Source organism: Phodopus roborovskii, unplaced genomic scaffold (genome assembly GCF_943737965.1).
Source record: "Phodopus roborovskii unplaced genomic scaffold, PHOROB, whole genome shotgun sequence".
Lineage (NCBI taxonomy): Eukaryota > Metazoa > Chordata > Mammalia > Rodentia > Cricetidae > Phodopus > Phodopus roborovskii.
The window spans coordinates 21,346,919-21,367,722 of record NW_026126459.1 but is presented as its reverse complement, the minus strand read 5'-3'; the positions used below and the strand labels follow the sequence as shown (position 1 = coordinate 21,367,722).

Here is a 20,804-nt window from a genome sequence, read left to right as displayed (position 1 = left end):
GTATCCTGTGTTCAGAGATGCTGTGGTGAGGAGGGTGATCAGGTGGCTGGGGGTGTGTCCGGTTTGCCCCACCCCTAGGAAGGTGTGGAAAAGAGCTTTCATGTCCTGTCCTTTCCCTGACGCTGTTTGTGCTCTCCCCTCACAGGGTGCACAAGGACCTATGGGCCCCTCAGGCCCCGCTGGAGCCCGTGGAATCCCAGTAAGTATCGGAGCATCTTGTCCCGAGTCCCCTGCAGAGACGAGACACCAGGTCTCTGGTGAGGCGTATGAGCCCAGACTTGACTGAATTGATGTTTTTCTTGTTCATAGGGCCCTCAAGGCCCCCGAGGTGACAAAGGAGAATCTGGAGAGCCTGGCGAGAGGGGAGTGAAGGGACACCGAGGCTTCACTGGACTGCAGGGTCTGCCTGGCCCTCCGGTGGGTGTCACTGCACATCATTGTCCAAGGCCTCCCATTTTTCAGACCCTCTGAGATTCCCTTGCTGCTAAAAAAAAGGCTTGGGGTCTTCCTCAGAAGCCCCTGGGTTCTCTCATGTGAAAGTGGAGGAGGAAAGGGGGGAGGGGCACGTACTTGCTTCCCACTCTGAAGGAGACAGCTTTCTATATCCAGTTGTGTTGATATCGACTATTTTCTTTTTTTCCACAGGGTCCCTCTGGAGATCAAGGTGCTTCTGGCCCAGCTGGTCCCTCTGGCCCGAGAGTAAGTGAGATAGTTCTAGGGTAGGGAGTGGCCTTTCTGCTGGTTGGGCCAAGGCCTTGGCCAGGGGATGGAGAAGGGTGGGCAGTACTTCTGTGGGGAGCCTTGGGCTTAGCAGTCCTCACTCAGGAGGCTCCCTGAGAAAAGTAGGACTTTCTTACAATGACCATGGACATAAGCACCTGAGGTCACAGTGACTGAAAGACAGACCTGATACAAAGATGTTCTACAAGTGACTTAGGAGGCTTACAGAGGCGTGGAGACGTCTGCTGGTTCTTGGCTAAATGGAGATGGATTTAGTTTGCGTGGCCAAGATTTCAGAGAACTAGAGGCAGAGGGTATGACCAAGGCCATCACAATGGCCACCTATATAGCTGTGGCTGCCCTGCGGCTGCGCTGCGGCTGCCCTGCGGCTGCCCCTGGGATGGACGCTGTTTTCTCACTATCTCCTCTCTCTTGGCCTACAGGGTCCACCTGGCCCCGTTGGTCCCTCTGGCAAAGATGGCTCTAATGGAATCCCTGGCCCCATTGGACCTCCTGGTCCCCGTGGACGTTCAGGAGAAACTGGCCCTGCTGTAAGTGCCCTGACCCCTCCCTGCTAGTGGTGATGGCATCCTAGAGGCTGAGGGCTCTGTAGAGGGTCACAGGGCTCATGATGGATTCTGGGACTTAGAAAAAAAGGCCAGGGAGGAAATGGGAAAGCTGCTGTGGTTTTCTTGGTCAGGAAGAGGACACAATAGTGGACACAGAGGAGGACCTCTTCCCCATGGTTCCTGGCTGACATCTTTATTTCCTGTTGCAGGGTCCTCCTGGAAATCCTGGTCCCCCTGGCCCTCCAGGCCCTCCTGGTCCTGGCATTGACATGTCAGCCTTTGCCGGCTTAGGCCAGAGAGAGAAGGGCCCTGATCCCCTGCAGTACATGCGTGCCGATGAGGCAGCCAGTTCCCTGAGGCAGCATGATGTTGAGGTGGATGCCACACTCAAGTCACTCAATAACCAGATTGAGAGCATCCGAAGCCCCGATGGCTCCCGCAAGAATCCTGCTCGCACCTGCCAAGACCTGAAACTCTGCCACCCAGAGTGGAAGAGTGGTGAGCCTGGAGGACAGGCCCCTGCCCCTAGAGGGAAGGGAGTCAGCCCACCAGTATGGCTACCTTCAGTAGCCAGGCAGACACAGCCCACTGTACCTTAGTGTGGGGCAGGATCAGTCCTGGAAGGTTCTGGACAGAAGTGTTTCCTGGCCTCCCCACAGATTTCTTTATCCCTGGGGCTTTCTCTCTGGCCCCCTTTGTACCCCGCATCAGCCTCCCCTGACCTGGTCTCCCAGTAGGCTCTCTGCCAAGGTTTGAGTGTGAGCCTGATCGGATGCCACCTCTTCTGCAGGAGACTACTGGATCGACCCCAACCAAGGATGTACCTTGGATGCTATGAAAGTTTTCTGCAACATGGAGACAGGCGAGACTTGCGTCTACCCCAACCCAGCAACTGTGCCGAAGAAGAACTGGTGGAGCAGCAAGGGCAAGGAGAAGAAGCACATCTGGTTTGGAGAGACCATGAGCGGCGGCTTCCACGTGAGTGCCCGCGCTCTCCACCCGGCTGGCCCCACACGCACACGGCTTTCTCCTCGCATGCTAGCTAGCGCCTTCCCCACACTTTCCACCAGTTTTCCTTTGGGCTCTAGAGGAGAGAGGAAAAAGTATTTCCCCCACTCCCTAGAGTCCTCCAAGCCAGCCTAGCACCCGGCAGACGCTCTGAGCCCCTAACAGCTGGATTTTCAGAATCCAGAGTGCGAACCATTATAGCATGGAACCACAGTAGCCCTCGGGTCTCATACTCTGCCTGACTCCTCTGCCTACTACAGTTCAGCTATGGCGATGGCCACCTGGCTCCCAACACTGCTAACGTCCAGATGACTTTCCTGCGTCTACTGTCCACCGAGGGCTCCCAGAACATCACTTACCACTGCAAGAACAGCATTGCCTACCTGGATGAAGCAGCCGGCAACCTCAAAAAGGCCTTGCTCATCCAAGGCTCTAATGACGTGGAGATGAGGGCTGAGGGCAACAGCAGGTTCACATACACTGCCCTGAAGGACGGCTGCACGGTGAGTGGGGTTATCCTGTTCCTGGAGTGACAGGATCATCAGAGGCCTGAGTCAAAAGCTGAGTGGCAGAGGAGGGAGAGGTATATATTTTATCAGCTTGTCCACCTCCTGTCTCAGGGGATGAAGACTCTGGCATGCTCAGGGTGACTCTTGCCCAAGTATTCATAAAGTGTATGCCTACCTACCAGAGGGAAGAGGGCATCACAGGTGGAAAGCCCTTCGTGACGATGGGGAAGGGGCGGGACAAGAAGGCAGGGGAGGGCTCTGCCACCAAGGAAAGACTTGGAGAGGGCTTGGGCAATCAAGAAAAAGTGTACTTCACACTTTGTGGTTGCATGGTTTGGGGGCACTGGGTACTGACCCTTGTAAGACATTGCTGAATAACACCTCCCCTCCCCCTTTCCTCCCTAGAAACACACCGGTAAGTGGGGCAAGACTGTCATCGAGTACCGGTCACAGAAGACCTCACGCCTCCCCATCATTGATATTGCACCCATGGACATTGGAGGGCCTGAACAGGAATTTGGTGTGGACATAGGGCCTGTCTGCTTCTTGTAAAACCCTGAATCCAAAAACAATACAATCCATTGCCAACCCAAAGGACCCAAGTATTTTCCAACCCCAGTCACTCCAGGATCTGCACTGAATGGCTAACCTGACCTGACGTCCATTCATCGACCCTCACAGTTTGGACTATTTTTCCCTTTCTGAGAGACCTGAACTGGCAGACTGCAAAATAAAATCTCGGTGTTCTATTTATTTATTGTCTTCCTGCAAGACCTTTGGGTCAAGGCAGAGGCAGGGAACTAACTGGTGTGAGTCAAATGCCCCCTGAGTGGCTGCCCCCAGCCCAGCCAGAAGACCCCCACAGGTGCTGGGCACAGGAACTGTGTGTCCTACACAATGGTGCTATTCTGTGTCAAACACCTCTGTATTTTTAAAAACATCAATTGATATTAAAAACCAAAAAATTATTGGAAAGAACATCTCGATTTGTGTTTTGTTCTATTTATTTCTATTAACCCTTGATCCTGTAGGCATACCAAATATGGTCCCAGAACTTTCTGCTAACCTTTCGATCCAGGATGGGGTTGCCATATTGCCTCTTCTATAAACTTTGGAGAATCCAGTGGTGACCTGAGACCTGAGATGAAATTGAATCAGGTAGCTTCGTGCTATTGAAACAAAACACTTGACAAGGTTCACTTTGGTTCACAGTCTTGAGGTTCAAAATGATAACAATACAAAGTAGGATTAGAAAATGAGTCTTTTGTTGGGTTTGTTTACAAAATTAGGTAGTCGTATTGATTTGGACCTTTGGTGAAGACAGCCTGTCATATCAGGAACACAATCAAAGCCATTGCTTATGCCTCAATCCAGGAAGCAGAGTGAGAGGAAGAAACTGAGGTCCCATGGGGCCCTTTGAGTCTGCCCCCAGTGACCCAAGGACCTCCACTAGGCCCTGCTTCTCAAGGCTCCACTACCTAAGAGCATCACCCGAGGGGCTGAAATTCAGCACACACGCCTTTGAGGGACACTATACTCAAACTTTAGATCCATTATTTGGGAAGTTCGGGAGAGTAAACATGGAGCATTGCTCTCCAGCAAGCTGGAGAAAAGGCGTGGCACATGGAGATCTTAGAGTACATGGTTGCTTCCTGCTGGGTGGGGGAGATGGGAGGTGGGGGAAAGTGGGGTGGAAAATGGGGAACAGTGGGCAGGAGAGCTAATCCCCCAGGGGCCACTGATGCAAGCCATCTGGATGTTTATTTACATCTTTCTATAACATTCTGGGGCAAGGAGATCAGAAAGTACAGTTCTGTCACCGCCCCCCCCACCCCCTCGCCCTGTCCCCATTCTCCACTCCCTAGACCTTCTCTGAATTCCAGACTAGGAATAGAAAGCCTCCCTTCCCCTATGGCCAGACATCTTTTGCTCTCCAATGCCTTGGGCATGTGTGGCAAGAACAAGCATCCCTTCTCCATTAGAGGGTCATGATGGAGGTGATGTGTGAAGTGGACAGGAGATAAAGTCCAGGACAGAAGATTTCTGTGAAACAAATGTCAAACCATCTCGTAAACATGACAGCCATACTGTTCTCTGCCCCTTTTACCCATCTTGCTCCCTTTCTTTGAAGTTGGCAGCTTTTCTTTTAGAGAAATAAGGAAAATGAATAAGAGAATTTGGGGGGAAGTGTTTGCATTAATATTCAACTTGTTACGTAAAAGTAATTGAATGAAGTGCTAGTGCCTTGGCTAGTTCACGGCAACCAAGAAAGCAAAATGGCAATGTGATGTTTAAAACTCGATTAGTGCCGCGAGTGTAGTTCAGTGGTAGAGTACTTCCCTAGCATAATGCCTGGGTTTGAGTCCCAATGCTATACACTCACTCCCACATAATTAGACTGCTTCACAGGGAAAAATAATTAACACCTATCACTGGAGAGCTAGTGATGGTTGGCAAGAGGGAGGCCCGCCCACTACGTGGGCACACGTGAAACTTGTCTCTGACAGCAGGTGGCGCTGAAGAGCTGCTCTAACTTGAGAACTTCCTGACTCATTCTACTACCTTCAATAGTGACCACTCTGAATAAAATGTCCAGCAGACCCTGAAGGATGGCCTAAAGCTCTATGGGAAGCCATGGTTCCTGCATCATTCCTTGTAACCTACCTGCTTCCTACCCAGGAAAACCAAGACATAAATGTATCTGCTCCCCAGGGAATGGAAGAGAAGCAGCCAGACGGACTAGGTGGGGAGCAGAGTGAGGATCACAGGTCAGTGATAATACACTGCTTGGCATCTTGGTCTGCACCCCAACCTGCTCCAGGGCAGAAGGTGAACATAGGATTATTATCAAGTCCTGGATCCCTGATACAGTCTCTCCAGACAGAATAATGCATTGAGTAAATTCCTGAGCCAGCAGGGCTGAGCAGGGTGATCTGCTAATCACCAGGGCTCTATCGGGTTATTTTCCCAACTTTCTATTCTTTTCTCTGGGAGCATCTGCCATTAAAAGACTTTGGAGTAGGAGCCAGCCATCCAACCTCCAGGTAAGATTTATGTTCAAGTTCCTCTGTTGCTCACTTCAGAAAGACAATTCCTGACACTTCCTCAAAGAGTTTCCCCACTAAATAACCAAAGGAACACACTATCTTCAAAGTAATGAATTTCATTTAGAAAGGAAAAGAAAGATTAGTCTGTCCTGGGGAAACAATCTGTGGCTTGATTTTTGCAAAACTCTTAACAGCAGATCTTGTAATGATCTGTTACATACTTTGAGCTCAGATCCCCAAGATAGTTGACAGAGATATTAAAGGTCCTATGGTGAAGTAACTAGAACAGCAGAATAACTCCTGGAAATAAACCGTGGCCTATATGGGGCTTGGTGAGCATTAAGTGGCTTGTGACATTCCTATCTGTGGGAGAATGTATAGATATGTAACTAAATGGAGATTTCTGTATGTAGTGTGTCCTCAATCAGATGTCTTCATCAGCAGTGTGAAGTCAAGGAAGAAGGCAGTGAAGGCCGGGCTGAGTAACCGGAGGTAAGGCACTTGGCCTACAAGGGTTACGACTTCAACCCTCAGAACCCACATTTAAAAACCTTACCAGGCTGGAGGTTCAAGTCCCAATATCCACATGGCAGCTAAAAATCATATGTAATGCTAATCAGACGGGACTCTCCAGGGCACTGCATACATGTGGAAGACAAAATATTCATACACATCAAATAAAAAATGAGCCCAGTATTGGTGGCACACACCTTTAGTCCCAGCACTCGGGAGGCAGAGGCAGGTGGATCTCTGTGAGTTTCAGGTCAGCCTGGTCTACAGGTTCCAGGACAGGTTCCAAAGCAATACAGAGAAACCCTGTCTCGACAAACAAAACCTGGTACAATGGTACTGGAGGAGACAGGCAGATCCAGAAGTCACTGGACACCCAGCCTGTCCCACTTCATGAACACTATGAGACCATGCCTCAAAAAAAAAAAAAAAAAAAAAAAAACAAGGAACACCTGAGGTTAACCTCTGGCATCCACATGCATGAACACACATGTATGGGCATGCACACGCACAATTGACAGACAGCATGCTAAACCATGCAAGGCATCCCAATGTGAAGTTCAGGATGCTAAGAATATGAGCAGATGTGAGAATTAGCAGCATTAGGAGACCACAATCAACTGTGCATGTTTAAAAGCTTCAAATGCTCTTATTTGATATTAACTGGGTTTTTCAGTAACATCAAGTAGCCTTTTCAAAACTGTATAGCAAATGTTTCAGAGGCGTTTTTAAAAAGTAAACAAGCAAAAAACAAAGTAAGGGGTGGGTAGATGGCTCAGTTAGTAAACACAGAAGCATGAGAACCTGAGTTCAGGTACCCATCAATCATGTAAAAATTGGGCATGGTGGTGTTCACCTACAACCCAGCACCAGGTAGAGACAGGTGGAGATCTGGTACTTTCTGGCCATGCAGTCTAGACAACTGATCCAGTAAGGAACCCTGCTGCAAAAAAAAGAGTAAGATAGAAAGCAACTAGGAAGACACTTTACATCCTCTGGCTACACATGTGCAGGCAGGCAAGCAGACATGGATGGACAGAAAGACAGACACAGAGACAGACAGGCACACGAGGACACACACACACACACAATCTAGAAAGGGAAATGGACAAACTGAAGAAATCATAGTGTGGACCTTTTCTTGTACATTGGGCATACTTTTCAGGGCATTGGTTTTTAAAACAATGTGCTTGCTTTTTACCTGGACATGCCGGCAACCTAATCAGCTCAATTACAGTGCTAAACCCTGTATTTGTGAACTAAATCAAGGCTATTATCAGCAAACTAGTTATCATAGTTTGCAGGTTCAAAGGGTGAAGGTAATTAGGCAAATATTGAAAAAGAAGCCAAGAGAATGGGGTAAAACCTAGTACTAAGCCCCATGGTCATCTGCTGTGGTGCAGCGGGCGGCAAGAACCCACCTCAGCTGAGTTCTGGGCCTAGTCACTTCCTGCCAGAGGCTGTCTAGGTGGTTAGAGTCCAGAACTATGTGGAGAAACCTCCAACCTCAAACCACATCTTCATATTAGGCCTGAAGAATCCGGCAGTCAGTCGTTTGCAGTTGTCGCTAAGGAAACAGCTTCATTCCTCAGGCATCGCTGCCTGCCATTTCCAACCTCCAGAGGGCGCTGTGTGCTCTGCTCTGGAAGTGCAGCCCCACCACTCTATACTGGGAACTGTGAGGCTGCTCCTGGGGCAAGGAAGACACACAGTTGAGGTGGGTACCTTCTCTTTTCTTCCCTCAGCACACCCTGTGGGGTCCCCCTTAGGAAGCAACTCTTCCAAGTTCCTTTCATGGGTGCCTGAAAAGGCACACAGACAATCAGAGACAGTGCAGATCAATCCAAAAAAGCAGTTTATTTTTCTATCAAACCCCCAATCTGTGTCCAGCCAGTGGATCAAAGGTACATCAAGCCCTGCAGTAGACTGTGGGGGGGGGAGGCAATAACTTTGTAAGGGAAAGGAAAAAAAAACCACCTTTCTGCAAAGCCCCTGGGCATTAGGGAACAAATGCAGCCACTGAGGGGCTCCTTGAAGGTCCTCTGCACGACTCTCCTGCTGGTGCTTCTGAGCGCAGGACTGTAGCACCCATACATCTGCAGCTCCACCAACATCCTACCTCCATGTCACCCTGGTCTGAAAAGCTAGACCCCTGGTTTCATCTCAACAACAGCCAAAATGTCTGAATTCAATTCTTCAAACTGTAATTGAGTGCTAACTATTTGCTAGGCACAGACTAGGCACTGGGCAGTGGTTTTGCTGGTTCCAAGAAAAACACAAGGCGCTGCAAAGATGGCTCTCCTGTGAGTGCGGAAGTCAGCTTCCTTCTGCAGGTGGAGCCACCGGAGAACTAAGAGCAGGCTCTAAACAGCTGTGGAATTCGCCCCACAATCCACATAGTGCTGTGTCTCCACGGTGCTCTGGGACATGTGGCCAATGTATGAAATCTTCACAGAAGTCCTAGCAAAAACAAGACCATGAAGAGACTAAACAAACAGGAAAAACTTCTTTCTTCTTCCCAGGTGAGGGCTAATATTCATCTGGGTCCCAGGCACCTAGCTTCATGGTTATGTAACTAGGAGGCCAGTGGACCTATGTCCAAAAATGCTGTGTCACAAGGTGACCTTCTGGGTCAGTGGTTATTAACCGCATGATTTTACCCCATGGGAGCTTTTGGCAACATCTGGGTATCTTTGGGTTAGTTACAACTGAGTTGGGCAGAGGGTGATAAGCACTCCCAGCAGCAAGTAGGAACAAGGGATGCTATTGCTAAGCATGCACAGTGTGGTCACTAGTGACAAAACTCACTGACCCCAAATGTCAACTGTGCCAAAGCTGAGCAGCCTCACTCAGACCCTCAGATTTCAAATGTTTGTTCAACTGGAGTCAGTCATCTTTACATTTAATAGCCACAGTTCCAAGACTAGGAACTCTGGCACGGAAGGGTAAACTGGAAACTCTTAGTACTCACACCTTGAGAGAGCTGCTCTGCTCTTCACTCTCAAGGCTTCTGATGGGGTCACATGTTTAGTTAAACTGGACCCCATTACTGGCAGAACATTTCTTTTAGTTTTTAAAAAAAACTGCTTATTTTATGTGTACAGGTGTTATGCCTACACATGTGTCTGTGCTCTACATGTGTGGTAATCACAAGAGGCCAGAAGAACGTATCAGATCCCCCAAAACTGGAGTCATAGTTGTGAGCCACCATATGGACCCTGGGAATCAAGCCTGGGTCCTCTGGAAGAGTAGCCAGAGCTCGTAACTGCTGAGCTGTCTCCCCAGCCCACAGAATATTATGCTTCCCTATTGCACCAGGAACCTGGCAAACTATGCTCCACCTCTGGAGAAAACCAAGAGGCTGCTGGGTCTGAGCTGCGAGGCAGGTGACGGGTCTCTTTTTAGCCACCCGCCTCTAGTGAGTGTGGGAAGCTCCCAGGTGGCCCAGGCTCGGTGTGCAGCCAGCAGGAGAGAGGACAGAAGACGTACCTCATGAAGATCACAATGTTGTGTACCAGGATGGAAGGTACCGTGCAGATGAAGCTGTGGACCATAAATACAGACACAGTCACTTGGTTGAAGACAGTAAAACAAGAACACAATCTCCCAAGAGAACTGGCAGGACGCTGCCAAACTATTTGGGGTACCTTCTCTTCCCCGGTCCCCCCACTTTGAACCGAAGCACTGCCAAGGACCACTGGTTCTGAGACCCTCAAAGTGTCATTCTCAATGTTCCAAATCACGCTCCTTGTTTCTCAAAGCCATCATGTATTTAAATGCTAGAGTTTGCTAATGTTTCGTGTAGTTTATCTCTTTAGAAATCTCAGCACTTCAGTCATATATCAAGTGATAACTCCTCCCCCAGGAAGCCAAAGCTCCCGAGTCCCCAGACCACATCTGGGGCTTAAGGCAGAGCCAGGGACACAGACAATGGAGGATGACTCTGAATCTTTACAGGCAGACAACACAGTACAAAGAACTCTGTCCTTACTACACGTAGGAAGATGGTCCTCCCACCTCAGCCTTCACAGTAAAATTCACCTGAAAATAAAACAAGACGGGGCATCAGCCTGTGATAAGCAAGCTTGACTTAACAGCATTGTTGCTATCAACCCACAGCCTCTGTATCATTCTCCCATCATGTACAAAGCATCTTCCTTAGACAGCCTAGGGGCCTGGAGTAAGCACTCCCCACCCCTTCCCTTTAGAAGCCTCTGGATTCTGGCTGTGACTCCACCTACTCTTGATTTGGTGACTATATCTCTTATCAATGATTTTACTGCCCAAGGTCTTAAATGCTAGCTGTGTCTGCCTGTTTCTGTTGTTCTTAATTACAGAGCCCATCAGGTCTTCCTCGGGTGGAAGTGAGCGGAGAGGAAAGGAACGGATCCCCACAGCACCTGCCCCTCCCCTTGGTATGTGGGCAGAGGCCCTTCAAAAGCCACATACCAGATGCTCACTCCGAGGGGGGATGAGTGACACATTAGTGCTCACGTGTGTGCCAACCACGGCTTTCATGTACTGAACCTGGCTGAACAGGTTGGTCACTGCCACAGGATAGAAGTTGGAGTTTCTGATTTTCAGGGTGGCCTGGAAAGGGCAAGGGAGTAAATGAGTGTTAAATGTCCCAGTCCCAAGGCTGGCAAGTGCACAGCCTGGGAAGTGAGGCCCTAAGTCTTACCATGACATCAAGCGTTACAAGGGAGTCCTGTTTGTTAACGGTGACTTTCACCACTTTGATGCCATTATCATCCACGATGACTGAATGTGGAAACAGGAAGAAAAACACCAAGCCAGATGCCAGGAGACAAAGCAGGACCGACAGGAGGACATACTGTTTACTGTAAATGACAGCACAGGGTGACCGATGGACAGGCAGACATCAAAGTCTAAACTGTCATAAAATCAGTGCAAAACAGAGGGGGTGGGGGCGAAGCACAAAGAACCCAGAACCACAAACCAAGCAAGAAGGAAGAGAGCACTTGAGCGCCATTTACCATGAGAAGAGAAACTGATCCCTTTATTTCCCAGAACACCTGCTCGTCTCCAGGACACCCTGCTGCTTCCATGCCTTCCAATCCACCCTTCCATTTGACCCTCAACATATCCCAACTGCACATTCCTTTTCCCAGACTGCAACAGTTCAGGGGTATTTCACGTAAGCAGAAGTACCAAAGGAAATGGTGAGAGCTAGACTGTAGTGAGGGGAAGGAGTCCAGCATGCAAGAGAGTCAGGATTCATGCCCCAGCATTACCAGTAGGAATGGCAGAAAGAAAAAGGAAATGAGGCAGATACAAGGGCAGACATCGTTTTCAGATGGTTAACTGGTAGTCCTTCATAAAAAAGAGGCAGGGCCAGAAACAGGCGTTAGGAGATGAGAGCAGGCCAACTCACGTTCTCTGGGGGCGCAGCCTCTGGTCACTGTGGGGGATCAAAGCCACCAACTCCCTGAGTTGCTCTAGAAAAGCAGCAAAGACTCACTGTGTAAATCCCACATATTGGTAGCCCTTCTGTTCACATTTCGATGCAAACTGCCAAAGCAAAGATTCATCTGGGACCAGACACTAAAGAGTACATTTTTGACCAAATGAACAAGAAACAAGTAAATGTAGAACTAGAAAGGACAAAGAAAAGAAAGCTGGGAAAAAATAAATATAAACCTATAGAGAATGGCACAAATTATAAGACTTCTATGAGTGTTGTCTGGCCTTACTGTCTCTGGCAAAGCCACAGAACTTCTTAAAGCCACTGTCTCTTCACTTTTCATTTGCAGCTCTGGAGTACATGGCTTCCAAGGTCTTTGGGACCCCCTTCCCCAGGGCCAATTTAGAAACAGATATCCCTAGAGATAATCCAGTCTCCATTCTTGAGCCTGCCTGTTCAGCCTCTCCCCACCCCTGGTATTCTGTTAACCTCAGGATACTGAGTCACCATCAGAGAAACAGCCTTGTCAACAAATCCTGCAGCAGAGAAATAAATGTTGGAAACCATAAAGGGGCCTTCACGATAGTGACGATTACTGTCAGGAACCTGGGAAGTCTCAATGGGGCACTGTCTAGATTAGATTAGGCTGGTCAGCAGGCATGTCTGTAAGTGATTTTCCTAACTGGGGTAAGTCAAGTCGAAGACACATTTCATAGGCTGGGTCTTCCGCTGCATGAAAAGGGAGGAGGGAAGTGAGTACAAACATTCCTTACTTCCGATGACGACAGTGTGACAGGCAATCTTAAATTCCACCATCCTGACAACCGCCCCCCCCCCTCCCCACCCTACCCCGTGATGAGCTAGGACCCGGAGCTGCGAAGCAGACAAAAACCTTTATTTCCTAAACTGCCTCGGCCAGAGCAATTTATCAGGGCGACCAGAAAAGAAACTAAGAAAGTAATAGAGTAGAAGTTGTTGCTGTTTGCTGTAGCTTCGGGAGATGAAACACGAACCACAAGACTCAACAAACCCATGCGGAGTTTATTGGGAAAGGGAGCAAAAGGAGGGGTAGGTGTTGGCCAACCGGGAACAGAGATGGAAGGGGGAAGGTAAAAGAGGTAAAGAGGCAGAGAGAGAACGGGAAAGAAGAGGGAGACAGGGCGGTCTGCCCCAAGGGAACAACAGGAAAGAGAGGAGAGCAGAAAAGAGATGAGCAGGCAAAAAAGGCCGTTAAGTGGGCGGGATCTTTCTTTTAAATGGGTCCTCTGCACTTGCGTGAAAACTCCATGGAACCCTGAGCTGACCAGGGTACTGCCTGGGTGCATGCTGCCAGGTGATAGCGGCAGGCCAGCATAATAATACCTGAATCCTTATAGAAGTGAAAAAAAATGGAAATGGGTCCAAATATATGATCAAGAGAAGCCTACAATCTGCCAAGGTTATCAGGTCGGCTGAGCTGGCTACAATTCAGGGCAGTCTATGACTATAGAGGGAGGGCTGGCTGGAACAGATGCTAGCACTTTCCATGATGGCTGACAGGTCTCACCTGCTGGGACGTAGCCCGCTCCTTGGCAGGTGTGACAAGTGATACTATTTCTCCCAGTGAATTCCACATAGGGGAACTGAGCGATGGCTTCCTCCTGCTCTCTCTCAGCCTGTAAGTCCTCCAGGTTGTCATCCTTCTTCCGCTGACAAAATGTGCGGGCATTGGAGGAATGCTGAGACCCCATGTGTCATCTCCTACATGGGGTGGGAGGAATGCGAGCGTGTTAGTGTCTGTATCGGGCCACTATAGGAGAAAAAAAATCACTTCTACAAGAAATGTAAAATACTAAGTGACAAGTTGCTATCCTAAGTGTGGGCCTGTGTGCCCAACACCGGCAAAATTCCTACTGGGGCCCCATTTTGCAACGTGTCCCGTGTCGTCCACCTCCCACCGCCAGGTAGCTAGGCATCGCTGGGTCAGGCAGCCTCTCACTGCCTGGAAAACCCCAGCCCCCTGTGGTCTAGCCTCGCCTCGCCTCTTCCTCCCTACTGTTTGCAAACTCTGAAAGGCAAACAGGCGGCAGCCCCGAGCGACAACCTGGAGGCACCAAATCAGTAAAAGGCCTGAGCGATCCCTCTCCTCCTCCACGCCCTGCTGTGAGGGCGAGCTCAGGTCACGCCCCCGCCAAAAGCCACTTTCCGAGCGCAGTCAGGTCTCCTACGCCGAGGGGACGGGCGCCCCCGGACCTGTGGCGCACCAACTCACTCCGGGCAGTTACTCTCGGGACCACTCCTCCCTCCACCTGCGCGCTCCAGCGACTCGTCCTCACGCCTCTCCCGTGCGCACGCGCACAATCGCAAGCGGGCCGGAGGACGCAGGCGAACGCGTGCGCCTGCGCCTGCGCTCTGAGCTCTGAGCTCTGGTGCCTCCCTCCCGCCGCGCAGCTGCAGTGCACCTAGCCGCCGGTAGAGAGCGGCAGAGAGCAGTGGAGACGCTCACCGGGAGAGAGAAATGCACCTCTGAGCCCAAGAAACGCTAGGAAAGGTTCACTAGAGCTTTCAGATCCCAGTGCTTTTGTGCAGGAAAACGGCGGGACCTGTGGCCAAAGCCATTCCCATAGCACAGGGACTCGGAGTGTAAAGAAATCCAACACCCACATCCTGCCCTAGGTCCCGGTCTCGGTCCCAGCATAGGATCTGAATGCCTGAGAGCTTACGGAGACCCACTTTGACAGGAGTCCCAGACCTGACTGGGGGAAGCTTCCACCCCTTCCTGCTAGCTAGCCACGGGAATGAAGCCCAAAGCTCAGATTTGCAAGCTGGTCCTATTTCAAGACTACCACCCACAAAAAAGATGTGATGGACATAAAGAGTTCCAGAGAGACCCCCTTAAGCTAAAGTGCCACAGATGCAAGTAAAACAAGTGAGGAGGGCTAAAGATGGGGCTGGGAGTACCATGTGTATGCCAGCATTCTCAGCGATTGAGAGACAGGCAACAGGGTCGCCACAAGTTCAAGGCTAGCCTGGCCAGAGTTTGAGGCCAGCCTGTAAAGCGAGACTCTGTTTTAAACCAAAACATAGAAAGAAAGAGAAGACTTATTTTGGTAGACTATAACTGGATGAATGAGGGACCCATGTGAATGGAGAGAGACTGGCCACCCGCTCTCTCCCATACCTCCTTATGCCACTGCGGGAAATGTGGATGATCCTTGTAACTGTCTAGACATTATCTAACTGCTGGCCACCACAAAGAGCCAGCACCCTACTTCCAACCTCTGGTTCTCAGTCTTTCCCTGAAATGTCTGTCCACAACTCTGTGGTTTTTACTTCAATAAATCTGATGATGTTGGGAGAAATAAACACTCAACTAAAGATATATTGCTCAGCTCCCATTTGCAGTTATTAGTCATGTGATACTGTTCTGGCCAATGAGGGGTAAGAGTGTACTTTTTTTTTTTTTCTAGAACACATCCTTAAAGGAGATGGAGACTCAGGTAATGCTCTGACTTCTACTTGCACTTTGAGCTTGATATTAGAGATCAGAGCAGCCGTATTGTGACTATGAGGCCACAAGGAATGCTGGATAGAGGGATAAAGGAAATTTAGTCCCTGGTAGAATACCCGGTACTGTTTCCAAGTCTTCACTGTGGGACACAATCCTAACTTTGCAAATAAAAAGGAAAGTCTTGGTTTTTTGGATGGTTGGTTTTGGTTTGGGGTTTTTGTTTGTTTGTTTTGTTCTGTTCTGTCTCGTTTGTTATTTTGTTTTTCCAGACAGGGTTTCTCTGTGTACTCCTGGCTGTCCTGGAATTTGTTCTGTAGACCAGGCTGGCCCTCCTGCCTCTGCTTCCCTGTTGCTGGGATTAAAGGTGTGTGCCATTATGCCCAGCCAAAGACTTGGTTTTAACATGTACAGACTGCCTTAGCCACATGGTGTAGGCCACATAGTTTTATCCTCTGCCAGCTTCAGCTCTTAGAACACCTGCCCTTCAACAGAGGGGAACCCAGACCTGTCAGAGCCTTGCCTGGCTTAGGCTTTCCTACATGAAGAGGCCTCTGGTAAGCAATTCAGCAATAGAATAACCCTGTTTTCTACCAAGAGAACAAACATTACCTCTCAGAGGGCCATGCTCACAAAGGTGTCCCCACGTGTATCCTCTACCAGACACCCTGCTGGTACTAACATGACAAAAACCTGGTGTCCACACCATGTAAGGGCCTTCTGGTGGGAGCAGGGAGAAACAGACACAGCAACTGGACCTGCCAGCTCGAGAGGAAGAAGAGCCTAGAACCCTGTGGGCTGGGGCTGCTTCACAACAGGGGAGAAAAAGCTACAGTCAGGAAGAGGCAGGGCTTAGGTTAGCAGGCTAAGAAAGGGACCCTGGAACATCACCAGCAGAACCCTGAGGTTCTTTGTCTGCTCCTAAAAGTGTGGCTTAGGCAGATGGACCACACACCTGGGGCAATGTTAGCTCGCACCTGGAATCCCAGCATGGAGTAGGCCCTTAGTAAGTCCTGGCATAACTACCCAGCTTGGAGGCTGGCCAGCATGGCCTGAGGGAATAGTCCCTGTGTCTTCTTGAGCCATCTGAGAGAGAGTCTTAATTGGCCAGCACATTCCTGAGGAGACAGCCATCTCTTCTCACCTGTGTCTAGCTTCCAGATTTGTCTCACCATCTGATTTATGAGTAGTGGGGTTATTGTAGACATGAGCTCACTGGGGCTCTCCGGGTGGCCAGGGAGGAGTAGGGGCCACTAGAGCATCTCTGGGCTCCCAGCCTTCTCAGTTTCTCCACAACCATTATGGGCCCTAGCCCCACAGCCTGAGGAGAGTGGGGCCCTGGGAATGCTGCTCTTTCCAGAAACCCTAGAGGCAGGGAAGGTCTCTGCTCCTCCCGAACCCCTCCCCACCCCCACTAACCAAGTGAGGTGCTGCAGAGTTCTGAGCTGTTAACATTCCCTGCACTGATGTAAACTAATGCTCTTAGGTACGTCATTGTGCCCCTTTCATTTATCCATACATGAGAAACTAATGGAAGATTAAATGGCACTCAGGGAGAGAAAAACACCAGAACTGCTGCGTCCTCCCTGGTGGTCGTATGGTACAGAAGAACCTGGCTACTCATTAACACTTGGAGAGCACAGATTTAGCCTCTGCTGAAGCCACTGTGACACACACACACACACAGACTGAATGAATCACACAGGGCACATAAATCCTTTTAAGTTGTTTGTGCTGTCATTTTTCTCACATGGACTTGAGATCTCTGAGCTCCCGTGTCTTCAAAGTGAAGGTCCAAGGGCAGTTGTTTAAGGCAAGGAAGGGAGAAAAAGAAAGCAAAGAGAGAGCCCTTTGTGTATGAGAACTCTGCAGAGGGCTGGAGAGATGGCACAGAGGTTAAGAACACTGGCTGCTCTTCCAGAGGATCTGAGTTCAATTCCCAGCAACCACATGGAGGCTCACAACCATCCATAATGAGATCCTGGTACCCTCTTCTGGCCTACAGGCATACATGCAGGCAGAACATTATATACATTAATAAATAAATACATCTTAGAAAGGAAGAAAGAAAGGCAGGCGGGCAAAGAAGTCTGTAGTCCTAGAAGCAGCTGGGAAGAAATCAAGTTAACAGTCCCAGCTGTGGTGGGAACAAAGTCCTATCAAGGAACGATAACACTCCCAAGCCCCCCAAACCCAAGCTCCAAAGCCAGTCTGCCAAGCCAGGTTCCGCAGCCAAATGAAAAGACATCAACAGAATTGCCTGCAGCGCAGCACTAGGAAGTAGGCCCCACGTGCATGTGCTGTGACAGATGTAGCTCAGGGGTGTACCATGAGTATCCTTGCTGGAAGGGGTGTTATAAATTCCTCCCCAACCTTGGGAACCCCGAAGAAATACTATTTAACTAAAAGTCCAATTCAGAGTCTAGAGTTTAATCCTTGATTATTTGAGATCAACTCTCCTTCCCCAAGGTCACTCAAATTCTGGGATGTGCTTTTTAGAGCCCATGAGGAAGGCCATAGAGAGAACCCTCTTGTTTAGCCTGGAGGCCACTGAACTTTCCTTCCAGCATCCTACAGGCCTTTCTTCTCAGAGCTAAAGTGTGGTTGTTTGAAGGAAAATGATCCCCAAAGGGAGCAGCTCTATTAAGAGGTGTGGCGCAGGTATGGCCTTATTGGAGGTAGTGTGTCATTGTGGAGGTGGGCTTTGCGGGCTCACATATGCTCAAGCCTCACCCAGTGGTTCAGACCACTTCCTGTTGTTTGCACAAGATGTTGAACTCTCAGCAACCTCTCCAGCACCATGCCTGCCAACACACTGCCATGTCCTGCCATGATGATCATGAACTAAACCTCTGAAAATGTAAGCCACACAAATTAAGTGTTTTCCTTTATAAAAGTGTCTGTGGTCATGGTGTTTCTTCACAGCAATGGCAGCTCTAACTAAGACAGTCCAGAACACCAGTCTAATAGAGGAAAATGACACCTCAGCCACACTACAACACATTTCCCCTGAACATTGCAAACACCGCCATTGAAAGAGGACTTAAAGAAATAAAAACCTTTCTTGAGACAATACAGCCAAAAAAGTGATGGATAGATACGCCCTGCGAAAGTGGACAAACTAAGGAGTCAGCAGTGGCAAACCCAGGAGGGAGATGAGCCACACAGGAGTCAGAGCGGTGTCTGAGGATGAAGGGCAGGGATGGGCTGCAAAGGGATTTTGTAAAGCAGCAGCTCTGTCTCATCCTCAGGTGTCCCCCACTCCCTCTTACCTTAGTGCCTGGTGGCAGCCTGGTCCTTTGCATCCATTGAGGCAAATGCAATAGCTTTCTTGCTATTGGCTGGTTCTCTGACTTGATTAAATATGGTAATTTACTGAGTATTATTCCTCAGGCACTGAGATAGCGTCTCTGGACATGCCATCCCATTCGATTTCCCCAACTTTACAGGCTGGATGGCATCTCCCCCATCTGACAGATGAGGTGTGTGTGCCTCCCAGAGTGAAGAGGCTTGCCTGGCCTCACATGATCAGGGGAGATGGACCACAGCATCTCCAGCATGTTTGCAGGCCTTCCTCTTTGTCCAGGGGAGGCTAGTGTCCCTTTGTAGAGTCAAAGTGTGGACATCTCCTGCAACTTCCTAAACATTCCTGCACTACATATGCCTCTGGGCCTAATAGTCAATCCTCCCAGTCACCCTGCTCACACCCCAACATTCCCTACACAGCTGTCAAAGCACAGTCGCTGTGTTGTCCAAATGTATTTCCTGCCCTCTTACACACACACACACACACACACACACACACACACACCTCTATACTCTCACCAACCACTGTTCAGTCAAGGGTTGCTGTTGTGACATCTAGTCAGTCTGTGTTGAACCCTGGCCCTCTAGGGACCCTGGCTCCTGTGTCATCCTGTTAGTCAGCTAGGCTCTGTCTCCTGTTGGACTGGGAACTCTTCGAGGACAGGGATGGTGGTCCTGGAACCTCCTGAAGAGCCTGGCAAAGAGTAAAAATGAGTAAGTCGGTGGGTGAGAGAGAGAATATCTTGGAACAGGGACATTGTCACACTTACACACAGTATCTCCATCACAAGTATTCCTGGAAGCCACTGAACAGGAATTGAATCAAGGGTAACTGAATCGAGGTAAGAAGAGATGGGACTGAAGACCAAGGGGAGTACTGGAAGATTAGACTTAAAAGACCCTGAAGACTACAGAGGACACGTCGTTCCTTGTTCCTTCCACCAGGGGGCGGAGGAGGCTAGTAGTCGGCACCTTGAGAACAAGACTCTTCTCCCCCCACAAAAAACTCATGAGGATTGGCAGCGTACTGTTCACAGAAAGATTCGGGAAGCAGCCTAGTCAGAGAGCAGACGCCCACACAGCCAACCTTACGTGCAGCTGCAGATCACAGGCTGGCCTCATCTGTCTGGCACAGCGGGGCAGTAAGGGATTTTGATGCCGTTGGCAAGGCCACCTTGAAACAGGTAGATTCTTGCTGCCGGAGGCTACCGCTGGGATCGAGTTAATCCAGAGCTGGGAAAGGGCTCGAATTCCTTTACCCATTATGTCACGAGCCATGGGGAGGTTATTTGCACAGAATCCTGGACTCTAGCAATTCTGTAAATCTACCCCTACCACATACACCTTCTATCTTGAGCTAGTTAAGGCCGACTCTTTCTGCCAGGGACCTGGGAGCCCAGGCTCTCATTCTGAGAACCACTTGTGCCCAGACGTAGGTTAGGCCTTGGTACACAGTGAGGAACAAGACATATCCTTGCCCCCCAGACACTTCACTCAAAAGGCAACAGATACAACTCTGCCATCATTAAAAGTGTAGGCTCCAGATCCTGGAGGCCCGAATGTGAGTGCTGGCCCAGCAAGTCATGAGCTGCATGACCCTCACTGTCCTCAACTCTTTCCATATCTTGATATCCTCTTGGAGAGGATTGTTGAAACCATAAAATAAGTTAATCCACAAAAACTTTTAGAGCAGTGTCTGATATTCAGTAGACATAAAATAAAGGTCAGTCATTTCCACTCTGTTGATTGTCCAACAGGTCCTTAGAAGTTTGTGTCTAAGGCACCCGAGAAGCCAGCCAGGCTAGTGTCCTGACTTTTCTGCCACAATTTTTGGGTTAGTCTTGGGCAGGGCATTTGTGGCTAGCTCTCAGATGTAGAAGGACACTACCTATCCAGAGTTCCTGGAGGTCCCAGATCTAAAAGGGTTTATATCTAGGGGTGCTAGGGGCCTCAAGAAAGTTCACGGGGACATGGGGGGACAGATAAGAAAGGCAGAGGGAGGGGAAGACTCTAGCCCCCTGGCCCAGGATACTCTCTCTCCCAAGTTCTGAGGTTTAGATCAGTGTGGTTATCCCGCTGGTCCAACCATCCCAAACAAGACAAGTTGAGGCTTTAGGAGGTGAAAAACTGTCATGACACCAGAGAGAAGGGTACAAATTCCAGGAACTGTGCTGTCATGGCCGGGCTCCACTTGCCTAAGCCAGACCAGTATCCCTTATGGGT

The 20,804-nt window shown here is 49.5% G+C and overlaps 2 protein-coding genes across 5 annotated transcripts in view; one reads left to right on the top strand and one right to left on the bottom strand.

The window, feature by feature from the left end:
- Col2a1 (collagen type II alpha 1 chain) overlaps nucleotides 1-3,786 on the top strand; it is a 28,488-nt gene extending 24,702 nt beyond the window's left edge. Inside the window, exons 47-54 of the mRNA XM_051189783.1 lie at nucleotides 146-199; nucleotides 310-417; nucleotides 646-699; nucleotides 1,164-1,271; nucleotides 1,499-1,787; nucleotides 2,080-2,267; nucleotides 2,558-2,800; nucleotides 3,212-3,786. Of these exons, the coding sequence (XP_051045740.1) occupies nucleotides 146-199; nucleotides 310-417; nucleotides 646-699; nucleotides 1,164-1,271; nucleotides 1,499-1,787; nucleotides 2,080-2,267; nucleotides 2,558-2,800; nucleotides 3,212-3,358 (1,191 nt within the window). The 3' untranslated portion in view covers nucleotides 3,359-3,786. The remainder of the gene's footprint in view (nucleotides 1-145; nucleotides 200-309; nucleotides 418-645; nucleotides 700-1,163; nucleotides 1,272-1,498; nucleotides 1,788-2,079; nucleotides 2,268-2,557; nucleotides 2,801-3,211) is intronic.
- Nucleotides 3,787-8,201: 4,415 nt separating this feature from the next.
- Tmem106c (transmembrane protein 106C) lies at nucleotides 8,202-14,165 on the bottom strand. Of its 4 annotated transcripts, none has more exons than XM_051189780.1 (8): nucleotides 14,021-14,165; nucleotides 13,335-13,528; nucleotides 11,759-11,822; nucleotides 11,045-11,204; nucleotides 10,813-10,953; nucleotides 10,355-10,404; nucleotides 9,853-9,906; nucleotides 8,202-8,823 (listed from the first exon to the last, which is right to left on the bottom strand). In XM_051189780.1, exons 2-8 carry the CDS (start codon nucleotides 13,516-13,518, stop codon nucleotides 8,727-8,729), a joined length of 750 nt encoding a protein of 249 aa, XP_051045737.1. In that variant the 5' UTR covers nucleotides 13,519-13,528; nucleotides 14,021-14,165; the 3' UTR covers nucleotides 8,202-8,726. The 4 variants fall into 4 exon arrangements, with proteins under 4 accessions (XP_051045737.1, XP_051045736.1, XP_051045738.1 ...); XM_051189779.1 differs by having other exon boundaries at nucleotides 14,040-14,165; XM_051189781.1 differs by lacking the exon at nucleotides 14,021-14,165 and adding an exon at nucleotides 13,882-13,983.
- Nucleotides 14,166-20,804: the final 6,639 nt, after the last annotated feature.